Genomic DNA, 12,962 nt, shown 5'->3' with positions numbered 1-12,962 from the left:
AAATCCAGCCTCAGACACTAACTCTATGACCCTGGGCAAGTTACTTAAGCCTGTTTGCTTCCATTTCCTCATCTATAAAATGAGCTAGAGAAAGAAATGGCAAACCACTCCAATTTTGTGGGGTTTTTTGGCTAAGAGAACCCCAGATGGGGTCACAAAGAGTTGGACGTGGCCGAAAAACATTGATTGATTTAACACGTCCTATAAAGTCATCTTATTATTGTAATACTGCTTATCACTGCTACAGCTTATCAGTTCCCCTCCTAAAATGTATCTCTCAGAGATGAATACAATCCTCCAGATATGTTGTGAAAAGGGCAGAAATACAGAGGCATCATAGCTTCCTCATTGTGTAAGTTGTGCCTTTCTTTATTCAGCCTATATGATTATACTAATTTTTTTGTGTTGCTGCATCACATTTGTCATTTTTTACTTGCTTCTACACACAGTTCTGTGTGTAGAGGAGGCTCTTGAAATAATATTTTTTAAAAGAATGAATGGATTGCCCAAGATTTGGAGAAGAGCATTAATCCTAGTGAGTAGAATTACTTGTTGGTTGATTTCATAGGCTAGAGGAGACTGGAAGGTTCTCAGTGAGAGAACCTGGATACATCATCCTGTGCTGTTGCTTTTCTTGTAGGATAGGTATTCATAGCAGTAATACTGGAGTGAGTGTGTCCCTGGCCTAAGAATGCCTTCCATCCTGGGCATCCACACGTTTACCCAAGAGTAAGGACATTCAGTGCTGATGTTATGATGGTTAAAGAACTACAAAGTAGTTTGTAGTCAGGCCAGGGAGGAATGGCAGAAGCTGCAAAGGACCCTGGCAACCCAGAGAATAATGATAGAGGCAACAGGATTGAACCTGAAGCCATGTTCAACTTAATAAACATTTATTAAGCATCTCCTGTATGCCCATTTTGGGGACTAGAAGGAAGTTGCATAGTCTGCTTTGTCTGGAATATAGTGTGTGGAGGGGAATAGTATGAAATAAGGCTGGAAAAGGAGCGGGATGTGAGGTTATAGAGGGTCTTAAATGCCAGGCTAATAAGATACCTCAGAGAAGTTCTTCCAATCTTTGTTTATTCCATCAGTTTTCCAATTTTTGTGACTTCTTGACCACTTCAGGCAGGGTGTGATAGAAAGACCATGGGATTTAGAATTTAAAGACTTGACTGAACCACATACTAGCTATATAATGTTGGGCAAATCCCTTAACCTCTCTGAGCTTCAGTCTTTCTGTCTGTTAAACGGAACCAGATTTGAAAGAAGAGAAAAAGGAGGAAGGGAGGGAGGAAAGAAGGAAGGAAGGAAGGAAGGAAGGAAGGAAAGAAAGAAAGAAAGAAAGAAAGAAAGAAAGAAAGAAAGAAAGAAAGAAAGAAAGAAAGAAAGAAAGAAAGAAAGAAAGAAAGAAAGAAGGAAAGAAAGAATCTTTTAGGTATCACTGTCAGTGTCAGTGAGTTAATGCAGTCTTGGGCTGCATTAAAAGAGGTTTACCTTCCCAGGATGAGATGGGGACAATGTCTCTGTACTCTGTTTTGGTCGGAGCATATCTGGAGTACTGTGATCAGGTTAAGAATATTGAAACTCTCAAGCATGAAGAAGAAGGCTAGCAGAATGTCAAAGGATCACTGTTCTATATGGGTGTGTGAGGATCACTTGAGGAGTTGGCGATGGTCAAGTCGTGGAAGAAAAGTTTCAGGAAACCTGTGATAAAGGCCTCTCTTGTGGAGGAAGGATTAATATAATTTGTTTTGTCCCCGATGGAAGAACTGTTATCCACAGATAGAATTTACAAAGAGACCAATTTAGGTTTAATATGAGGAAAAACCAACAATTTGTCTGAAAGAATAATGGGCCATCTCAGGAGGCAGTCAATAGGTTCCCTCTCCTTGTACGTTTTCAAATAGAAGTTGGATGACCACTTTTCAGGTATCTTACCATTGAAGTTCCTTTGGCATATGGGTTTTCTACAGAACTACTTCCAATGTTCAGGTTCTCAGATTCTGTGAACTCTTCATTGAGAAGAGGCGAGGTAAATCCCCATATTGTTATCATCCTAGGGTTGTCTCCTACTGCACATGGGCTGTACTGCCCAAAAGATAGGCACTGTCTGTGCCTTGTGAGGAGGTCAAGCCTTGAAGCCATGTCTGCTGTGAACAGGCCATACATAGAGAGGTGATCATCTCTGAGGCCTCCACCCTACAGGGGACTCACATGCTGCTTAAGAATTTGGAGAGGGTAAAATATGGCTTTCACACAAGCTAGAAACACTTCTGCTCATGACCTTTCTTTCTCTCTTTGTAGATTGTACATGCTAAATGGCAACAGAATGGAAGTTTTCATTATTTTTTTCTCTTTCTTGCTCTTGCTTTGGGCTCAGGTGTGGAAAAGGGAAGCTGGAAGATGGGGAAGGAATCAACTTGAACGACATAGAGAAAGTCCTCCCTGCCTGGCAGGTATGTGCACAGACAGGTGGAATCTGCTTTTGGAGGCCCACTCTGTGAGGGGTGCTGAGTGAGTCCTATTCTTCGGAAAGTCATTCTGTAGTGATTGTTAGAGCTCTGTGTGCTGTCATATGTGATATGTAGTTTTCTGTGATGATGATAAAATCGATTAACTTGTTTTTAGTAATTGTCCCCCTACCCCCCAATAAAAAAGACCGTGCAAACAGTGCCACAGCATCACATGGATGTTGTACATTGGGCCTGAAATAGGTGAGCCTGGGGCAGCCACCTCATCGATGGAGCATTTTCCAAGCACGGTGCTAGGGTGAAGGGATTTGTTGCAATTTCTTACTTGGGTATAATTAGTTTTTAAGCTTTTAAAAAATTTAAGTTATTACTAATGCCTTCAATTGCCTGCGGTACTTGGTAAGCCTCAGGAGCTGATTTGTTTCCAAGTTCTGAATCAGGCCAAATCCCAGTAGGTGGAGAAAAGCTTGCAAACACAGATCTCTCCACCCTCAAAGGATCTAAGGATTCACAGAAGCAGCAGCCAGTGCCAAGGGGATATGTATTTGTCCTGCTATGAGACTTTCAGTGCAATAAGCAGTTCTAGAAGGGATTATGTTGTTCATTCGGAAATCCCCATCCATTCAGACCATGTGCATATTTTATTTATTTAATTTATCCTTTCTGTTCATCCTTTCCTCATCTTTTATTCCCTTTCTCCCTTTTCTTTTATTCTTTCCCCCCAACCCCCATAAATGCTTTAGACCAACTAATGATATCCAGAGGCATTGCTTTGGGGGTCTTTGGATCAGAGACATTGCCAGCCTCTGGCTTTGAAGCACAGCAAGCAGGGCTGAAGTGCTCTTTTGTATTGACAGCTACTTGGACATTCCTGTGAGATTGCCTGGGGCTGGGTTATCATCTTTGGATCTCAGACTAAGGAGGACAACTTGACTTCTTGCTTTATCCCAGCTTTCTGCTTTTTCCCATATCCTTGAGCACTATCCCTACAAGAGAAGGGGAAGACTCAGGCCTGTTGCATCTGCCTCAGCCTGTTTATACCATCCCAGACCCCTGTGACTGACCCTTCCTCATTTATACGCAGAGATCATCTAGTCTAGGGGTTCTTCACCTGGCAATGGATCAAAGGGGAATGTGGATGAGGAAAGCATCACATCTTCATTTCTGCTGACCTCTAACCGAAATTTAGCATGAATCTTCAGTTTTTAAAAACACTGTTCTGAGAAGGGATCCAAAGGCTTTACCAGACTTCCAAAGGGATCCTTGATACAAAAGAAGGTGAAGAACTCCTGATCTGGTCTATCTGCCCCCTGCCTCATTTTATACATGATCAAAACCAAGGCCTAGAGAGGTTGAGTTGCCCAAGGTGACATGGCAATTAGTGGCAAAGCCAACATTAAAACCCAGGTGTCCTTGTTTCCAATTACGATTCCGCCTTCATAGGCTGATTGTAGTTCACTGACTTTAATTAATTGACAGGTATGTTTTGAGTGACTGTTGTGTACATAGTCTTAAGAGGATTCTTAAGAGCATTCCTATTCTTGAGATAGTGTTTCAGAACGGATTTTGTGGTACTAGCAACAAAAGTATTCTAGGAGAGACCAGTGTCAATCCTCCAAGCATTTATTAAGCACTTACTGTGTTCCAGGCACTGTGATTAAACTTGAGGCCACAAAGATAAAAGTAAAAATTTGAGTCAACTGCATATTTAATTTCTCATTTGAAAATCAAATATTAATTTAAGCAGGATATCTATGACTTTATAATCCCCCACATAGCCTAATACAGTACCCTATTTATCCATCAAAATAAGCCACTTCACAAGTATGCAGGGCTTAAAAGATACCAGTGACTGCTCAGTGGAAATCAGGAATTGGACCTAGGTTTTCATTTCCCTCTTTTCCCATTCCTGGTTAATTTGATTTTCCTGAGACTCTTTGTCTGGCAGTAAGTGGGAAAATTTTTTTACATGTTTATGCCTGGCAAGTGCTGAGGTTCAGAGACAGGGTCACTGAATGAGCCATGGGGCATTTGAAGCTCAGTAGGTCTAGGGGATAGCCAGTTTTAAAGAAGCAGTACTTGAGCGTCCATGCCAATTTATCCTTGGTGAACATGATTTTGCCCTGTTCAGAGTGACTGTCAGTCTGATAGGAATTCCACTCCCCAAAGATACAAGTACCTAGAAAATCCAGACATATTCCTTGATTTGGGGAAGAACTGCTGAGGAAAAAGTTGTTTAACGTAGGATTGTTGTGGCTGGAGAGGTTTTGTCTGGATTCCCAGCCCATCTCTTCCATAAAGGAGACTATGCTAATGAGAAGGGAGTTCACAGTGCCTGGAGCCCCATCACCTGTTGTCTGCACACTTATTTGGTATGTACTATTGACCCTTGTTGCTGTTTCTCTCTAGTGCTTCCATGCATCCTTGAGAGCAAAGTACTGTATCATACCTTTAGTATCTTCATCAGTGTCTGGCCCATGTTACGTGCAAGTCTTAATGGAACGTGGAGACCCCTGACTCCTAGGTCAGACAAGGGCATTGTTTGACAGCCAGTTCTCCCAAGGGGCAAATGTGTGAACAACATACTGCTAAGTTTAATTGGCATTATTAATATTTTCTCTGTCACCTTCTAAATTCTGGATAAATCAACAAAACAAATCAAGCCCTGATTTTTTTTGTTAACCGTTACCAACTTCTGAGGTGTCAATAATTACACTGAAACTTTAACAGTCAGCAACTAAGAAAACTAGGTTCTAGTCCAGGCCCAGTTTCCTTATCCATGAAATATGGATACTAAGAGCTGTCCTCCTCTTTCACAGATTTTTGTAAGATAAAATGATATCCATGTGAAAGGATTCACTGGACCTTGGATTTAGATCTTGATGGATCCTGGTGCCTTTTTTTTTTTTTTTTTTGGTCTAACTCTCTGTACTGTCAATTTGATACCTATAGCAGCCCACTATGAATATGCATGTGTATTTCCAGGGTAAACTCACAAAATATAAATAACTGTTCCTCAAAAATGAAGCCAAGATGTTTATTCAAGTACTAGAAAGCCAGTTTCACCATGGTAACAACAAAGTTTGTACACATTACCAATAAAAAGTACACCAACATCCCTAAGCCTTCCCTCCATTAGGCCTTCCTGCAAACAAGCCCCTCTAGGCAAAATTCCTCCCTCTCTCACTCACACTAAGTGCTCTTCCACTCTCTCCCAGCTCTACCTCACTATCTCTCCCTGTTCCGCCCATTTGGCCAGCTCCTCCCACCATGGGCTCCATGTGACTCAAGCTTTGAGCTGGACCAAAGCTCAAAGCAGGTCACAGGCCTATTAAGGGGCAAGGAAGACCTCCCTTAACATTACAATCCCCTAATTTTGCAGATAAGGAAACTGAGTCCTAGAGAAGGGAAGTGGTTTACCAATTGATCGTTACTCAAGTGCTCCCTTGGCTCAAGTGCCAGTGTAGACTCTTGGCTGCCTTTTGGGCCCTCAGGGGTAGGAAGGGAACAGGGGACTAGCAGTCTTTTTTTTATTCATCCTAAGCAGTCTTTTGCACATTTCTCTTGTAAAATTACATGGTTCTTTAACAGTCTATGTGGGTAATATTTTTGTAACTTTTCAATCAGGGAGGAGAAGTAGTCCTTAAGCTTGAATTTGTCACCTGTTAAGCCAGCCTGAAATGTAGACTCATTTTGTTAAGGGCTGCGCAGTCTATCCTGCCACCTGGTGGAGCCTCAGAACAACTACATCACCTGATGCTGGGAAAGGCTCAGAGAGCTGAACTGCGTGCCCTACTCTTTGGTGAAACTGAGACTGCCTTACTCTCATTTCATGGCAAGCTATCCTGGGTCCCGTCACCAGCTGTCTCAATTGAGGCGACCATGTGAGAACTGTTTCTAGGTGAAAGGGAGAACATCTTTAGAGGAGATGTGGCTGATTTTCAATAACCTTCCATTTGTGATGTTTTCAGCAGCTGCAGGCTATTAAAAGACCCTCCTTTCACCTTCTTTTCTTTCTCTAAGAGGCTGTGAGATTTAATAGAAATATGTATCTAGATTAAGAACCAGGAGGAGTCACATGGTATAGAGCATTGCAATTTACTGTCAAAAAAGATTTGGGTTTAAGTCAATGCTCTGCTATTTTGTTACCAGTGTGTGACTTGACACATCATTTCTTTCTGAGACTGTTTCCTTATCTATAAAATGAAGAGACTAGACCAGTGATCTCTAAGGTCTTTTAAGGAGACTGAGGGGTACAATGGAAATTGTGTTTGACTTGGAGTCAGAAGGACCTGGGTCCAAATCCCAACTCTTCCACTTGCCTGTGTGATGTTGGGCAATTGACTAAATTTTCCTCAGCTCTAAAATAAGGAGGGGATTGAATCAGATGCCCTCAAATGTCCCTTCCATCTCTAAATTCTATGATTCTATGATCCTATGATTTTGCTCCAGCTCTTAAATCCTATAATACTGTGATTTCTAAGTCTTGGCTCTATAACAGGCCTGTGGTATAGATTTGAGTCATTGGCTATTGACCGTCATGCCTGGGCCTTCATAAAATGAGGAGGTCAGTTTAGATCAGTGTTTCCCACCCCACAGATTAAAAACAGATAAAGTATCTGTTTACCAGAAACTCTCTTTCATCTCCCTGCCTTAACAGAAGAAATTGGAAAAGACTTGGGAATGAGGCAAAACAGTGAGCATGGAAAAAGAATATGGACTTGGGGAATGCAGAAGAAAGTTTTTTAAAGCACAGAGGTTTGAAGAGGCAAAGATTTTTGGAAATAAAAGTTTTGTGGACCAGTAAAAATTTGCTGTGGACCTGTGCCATTTAACAGATGAGTGTTTGGAAAACCCTGGACTCAGTTATGTTTAACATGTTCCATCTTTAAAATTCTGTGATCATTTCCTCTTTTCTTCAGTATGACAGTGAATAAACAAATAGTCCTGGTTTCCTAGGGCCTGCACAAGGATGCTTAGAAACACTCACCTTCCCATCTTCTTTGAAACTAAAGTTAGGTAATGATGTCCTTTCTACCACCTCCCATCCCATTGAGACCTCGTGCCTTCCCCTCCTCCCTTCATGTTCCATTATTTCTAGGGCCAGTTAGCACAGGACCCCAGCCCAGACTTAAGAAAAAAAAAAAAGCTAGAGCCTAAAATAATTCAGACAGTGACCAATCAAAGCATTTTGATAAAAATGGAAAACTGGCCCTCTATCCATAGCACCATATTGTCTTAGGCTCCTACCCAGTGAAGGCATTGCTTTCACTAGGGTGCTGCTCACAAGGAAGGGCTAGGGCTTAGGAGCTGAGAAACTGTAAGCAGTAAAAACTGTGGAAGCTCAGGGGATCTTGGGAGAACTTGGCTAGGAAGGTGGGAATTTGTTTTGCCTGATTATATGTATTTGTTCTGAGAGTTTTATTCTTATTTATTTCAGTGGAATTAAGGAGCTGGGAGGGAGAGGGTAGAAACAGGGTTCCCCTCTTCCCCCTAAAAGAGAAAAGAACAGAAAGAAAGCCAGAAGGAATGATGGACAAGCAGGATAGCTTTGAAAATTATATGGAAAATTTATATATTTTAAAAGAAAAAAATAGGAAAGTAAGCCTGTGAATGGAGACTGGCCATTTCTTGTACAATTTTCTATGATGTATATGGAAAATATACTTATTTTATTTAATGCTTGTTAAACTCAAAACTAAAAATAAAATTAAATTAACTTTAAAGAAATTGGCCAGGCTGACCTTCGAAGGAACAGGTAAGCAGGAGAAAGTAGATAGCACTGACTCTTGGCAGAATGGGGAAAGAGGAAATCTGTCTTTGAGATCCCCTCACACCCAGTTACCCTTTTCTTTGATGGCCTCTTTGGTACTCCTTTTCTTTTCCACTGCTCTTTCATCTATCAGCTGATTATCTCAAATTATCCATTAATAGTTTAAGTTGTAATCTCCCATAGAGACATTTTTGAAACTGGAGAAGTTCTAAGATCCAAAGAAATGACTTTCTAAGGGTGGCATTTCAGGTAAAATGAGAGCTGGTAAAGAGAGAGATTTGTGGGTAACAGAATCTTCTGTAATCTTCAGCTAGCTGGATTTCTAGTAGGCAAGGTCAGTTCCTTTCCTTCACTAAAGGGAATGGCCTCCCACACATATCCGCTTTACTGCTCCCATTCACCGAGTATGATTTTTCCCCCAGGTCTGCACCCCCTTCTACAAATGACCCTGCCTATTTATATCCTTAATAGGACCATTGTTCTTCCTTTATCATTTCAGTTCTTTTTCCATGTGTTTACTCAATGCCTAGGCACTTTGGGGAATGGAATGACAAAATTTCCTCAAATTTTAGGATCTGAGTTAGATTGAATCTCAGAGGTCATCAGTCCTACTCATTTCCTGAACAGGAGTACCCTCTACAAGAAGACACGAGGGACAGATTAGGATTTGTACCCAGGTCTTCTTTCTGCTTTACTCTGGTATGACCTGTGCCACCTCTCTGGGTGTTTACCCATCTGCAAAATGAGGGCATTGGACAAGATGGTCTTAAAGGTCCCTTTCAGCTTTACATGATATCTTCTTCCACAGCTGATCATCTAATTTTGGGGATTTCATCTCCTCCTGTATACTTCTGGATTGCTCTCCATGTTAAGGCTCCATTCTGCCTTTCTATAACTTCTACTTGCTGCTCTCAGTACTATCCTCGAAGTCCAAGCAGGACGCGTCTGGTCCCACTTCCCCATGAAAGTCCTTCAAATATTTGAATTGTTACCATGTTAACCACCCCTCCCCCAAACTTCTCTAAATTAAGCATACCTAATTGCTTCAGCTAATCCACATAAGGCTTAATTTGGGTTTCTTATCTTGCCATTCACATTGAGCCTTCAGTCTACTTAAAATCCTAAATTTATATAACATGAAATTATTTCTAGCTCTGCCTGTGCTCTTCCCCATTCTGTCCTTGAGTACTTTAAAACCCAAGTCCTGGGGGAGAAGGGTTGGAGCTACATGAACAAAGGGAAAATATGTCACCCCTACCGATCATCTGTCTACAATAGAGAGACCTCAGATAGAACTGTAGTTTTTATAGAAGAGAACTAAATTTCTTTCTAAGATTCTCATTTTAAAAACATTTTCTCAATGCTTTTTTTTCTTTAAGTTAGTCACTTCCCAAGATTCTCCTACTTTTAATAGATTGCTCCCTTTTCTCTTATTTTTATTGGAATCTTTGGCTTTTCTATCATTTTAAATTTCCTAATACATTCTTCCCCTCTCCCTTACCCAAAGAGCCCATCCCTTTGATAACAGGGAACTGGTCAATGAGGATCAATACCAGTAGTGTTTGATCTTGGTGAGCCTACTAGACATTTTGCTCTGCATTTCTGAGAGTACCAAAGTATTCTGTAACCGTTCACTGTCTGCTTAACATTTTAGAATTGGAAGGAGCCTTAAAGGTTGTCCATCTGCGCTTTGGAGGCAGCATTGTCCTTCTTCGGCAGGAAGCATTAATTAAGCTCATGCTGTGCACTAGGCACTGTGCTAAACCCTGGGTTACGAAGACAGCCCCTGCTCTCAAGGAGCTCACAGTCCAATGAATTTGGTGTCAAAGGACCTGGGTTGTAGTCTTGGCTCTGACACTTGCTACCAATATGACCTTGAGCAAGTAATTTAACTTTCTACTTCTTAGTTTCCTTGCCAATGGGTTGAGGGGGTTGGAATAAATTACCTCTTACATCCTCCCAGTTCAAAATCTATGATCCTTTGAATGTCCTGGACAGGAAAACAGTTTGGAACTATACCCAAAAGTATATGCATTAAACTGTATTTGTAAAGCACTTTAACACAATGCCTGGCACGTAGTAGGTCCTTAATAAATGTTTATTCCCTTCTATATAACCTTTGATTCATCAATATTACTATTAAACATGTGCCACAGGGAGGTCACAGATAGAGAATGTGTACGGCAGTACCTTTTATTGTAGCAAAGATCTGAAACAAAATTGGTAGGTGTTCATCATTTTGGGAATAAGTAGAAATGAGTAGAAAAATGAAGCAACTAGATAGTACAGTAGATAGATCACTGGACCTGTGTTTAAGATCACCTGAGTTCAGTTCTAATCTCAGAAATTTACTAGCTCTGTGACTTTAGGCTGGTCATTTAATCTTTGTCTTCCTCAGTTTCCTTATCTATAAAATGAGGATAATAATAGCACCTACCTTCCAGGGTTGTTATGAGGATCAAATGAGATGATATTGGTAAATTAATTTGTGAACCTTAAAGCTCTTTATAATTGCCATTGGATAAACTATTATTATTAATATTATATGAATACATAATGCACCATGAGAAATGAGAAATATGACAAATTCAAAGAATAAAAATATGGATGGATGTATATAAATTCATACGGAATGAAGTGAAACCAGGAAAACAACTTACTTGATGACCCTAACAGTAATAAGAGGAACAAGAACTTTGAAAGCCTTCAGAACACTAATCAAAGTAGTGACCAGCCATGACTTCAGAAGGCTGATGAGGAAATATGCCCCTAACACTTGTGAGCTGAGAAGCAAAGGACCAGACAACTAAGCATGCGTTGTTAAACGTGACCAGTGTCATGCCTAACCTGACACTGATTGGCCTTGATTATATTTTATACTATTGAATATTATATTAGTGCTAATATATAAAATATTGTTTCGTTATAATAAAATATAATAAATATTTGTTTAAGGAAAGCTTTCTACTTGGAGGTTAGGTAGTAAGGAAGTTAGTAGATGGTGAAAGATTTTTTAAGGCCCATGACAAAAGTATTTTAAAGGGTACACAAAGGGAAGGGAAGGAAGTACAGAAAAACATACAAGTAGAGCAATTTGTTGTTCCCTTGCTAAGTTTTTATATTTCTTTAAAATAGGTATTTGTGAATTTTAAAAGAGAAATGTGTATTTAAATGTAAATTGTATATTTATATACTGTATGTAGAATTATGTATAATATATAAATTATACATACATATTTTTTTTAAAAAATCCCTGGCAGATAGACATATATCCCTTGATTAAACACTTTTAGATACAGGAAGTTCACTGTCCTATAGTGTAGACCATTCTATTTTATTAAAACAGTTCTAGTAGTTATCTTGACACAACTGTAGTTGTGTTGACCAATATTACACAGGCAGGAGAGTAAAAAATACTTTGAGCGTAGAGGGCAAAAGCCAATATGACTGATAATGTGGAGAAGGCTGCCCTTTCCTCTCATGCTGTCCCTGCCTCTTATGTCCTTTACCAGGAATCCTTTTCTGGTGAAGGACTCCTAGGAAGCTGGTAGTTGCTAAGTGATGCCCTGTCACCCACAGCTGTGTGTCCATCTGCTTCCCTTCTCATCCTCCTGTTTGGCAAGCGCTTTTAATTTCTGCTTCTGAATGCCCTTTGTACCCTGGAATATGAGGGCCGTTACGTGACAGAAAGTGTTTCTGTGATGTCTGTCCCCTGAGAGACTGTGCTGAAGTCTCCCTGTGTAGGTGCCATGAGCAAATTAGTAAACAGTCCATGTTTTCTCATAGTGATGGTAGATGATGGGGCTTGGGGCAGCAGGAGGAACCGTAATACAACAGACACGATTCTGGACATGGAGTTAGAAGACCTAGGAGTCCTGCCTTTAACTAGCTATGGGACCTTTTGTAAGTGAATTGATTTCTCTTCTGCATAGTTTCCTCATTGGCAAAATAGGAGTAATATCTAACCTCCTTTAGAAGAACCCAGAGGTCCTAAACGTAAAACACTTTGAAAAAGATAAAGTACTTTGTAAACTTTGTTGTTACATGAATGGAATGGAATGTTAAAACATAATAATGGACAATTTCATCACATAATCATGGGATTGGAGCTAGAAAGGATCTTAGTGATCCTGTGACAGGAATTCTTAACCTAGGGCCTTTGAACTTGTGTGTGTGTGTGTGTGTGTGTGTGTGTGTGTGTGTGTGTGTGTGTGTGTTTTTAAAAATATTTTGATAACTGTATTTCAGTATAATTGGGCTTCCTTGGCAATTCTGTGTATTTTATTGCATGCATGTAAAAACATGATTCTGGGAATGAGTCCCTAAACTACCAAGGGGTCCATGACAACACAATCCCTGCTGTAGCACATTGTCCTGGTTTTAAAGGTGAGATTTAGGTAATTTGTGTAGGGGGGAGGTCACATAGTAAGAGCATCTAGGAGGCAAAATTGGGTCTCAAAGTAACTCTTCAGAGCATCTCATTCAAGTCAATTCAATTTTAAAAAGCATTAATTAAACATCTATTATGTACTAGGCACAATGCTGAAGAGGAAGACAAAAATGACATAGCTCCTGCCTTCAGTAAGCGTACATTCTACTGGAAGAAAACAGTATGTGTACAGATAAATAATTATAAACTCTATACAAAATACAGATAGTATTTAGTAGATAGTATGGGCAAATAGGTGGCGCTATAGTGCATAAAGTGCCAGGCC

General features: G+C 40.2%; 1 protein-coding gene across 18 annotated transcripts in view; it reads left to right on the top strand.

Moving 5' to 3' along the window:
• CTIF (cap binding complex dependent translation initiation factor) overlaps positions 1 to 12,962 on the top strand; it is a 490,358-nt gene that overhangs the window by 175,442 nt on the left and 301,954 nt on the right. For all 18 annotated transcript variants that reach the window (XM_072605163.1, XM_072605153.1, XM_072605161.1 and 15 more), the window contains one exon: positions 2,384 to 2,459. In XM_072605163.1, coding sequence (XP_072461264.1) covers positions 2,384 to 2,459 — 76 coding nt within the window. The remainder of the gene's footprint in view (positions 1 to 2,383; positions 2,460 to 12,962) is intronic.

The sequence above is a fragment of the Notamacropus eugenii genome, chromosome 4, assembly GCF_028372415.1.
Source record: "Notamacropus eugenii isolate mMacEug1 chromosome 4, mMacEug1.pri_v2, whole genome shotgun sequence".
Taxonomy (NCBI): domain Eukaryota; kingdom Metazoa; phylum Chordata; class Mammalia; order Diprotodontia; family Macropodidae; genus Notamacropus; species Notamacropus eugenii.
This window is presented reverse-complemented; position numbering and strand designations above follow the sequence as displayed.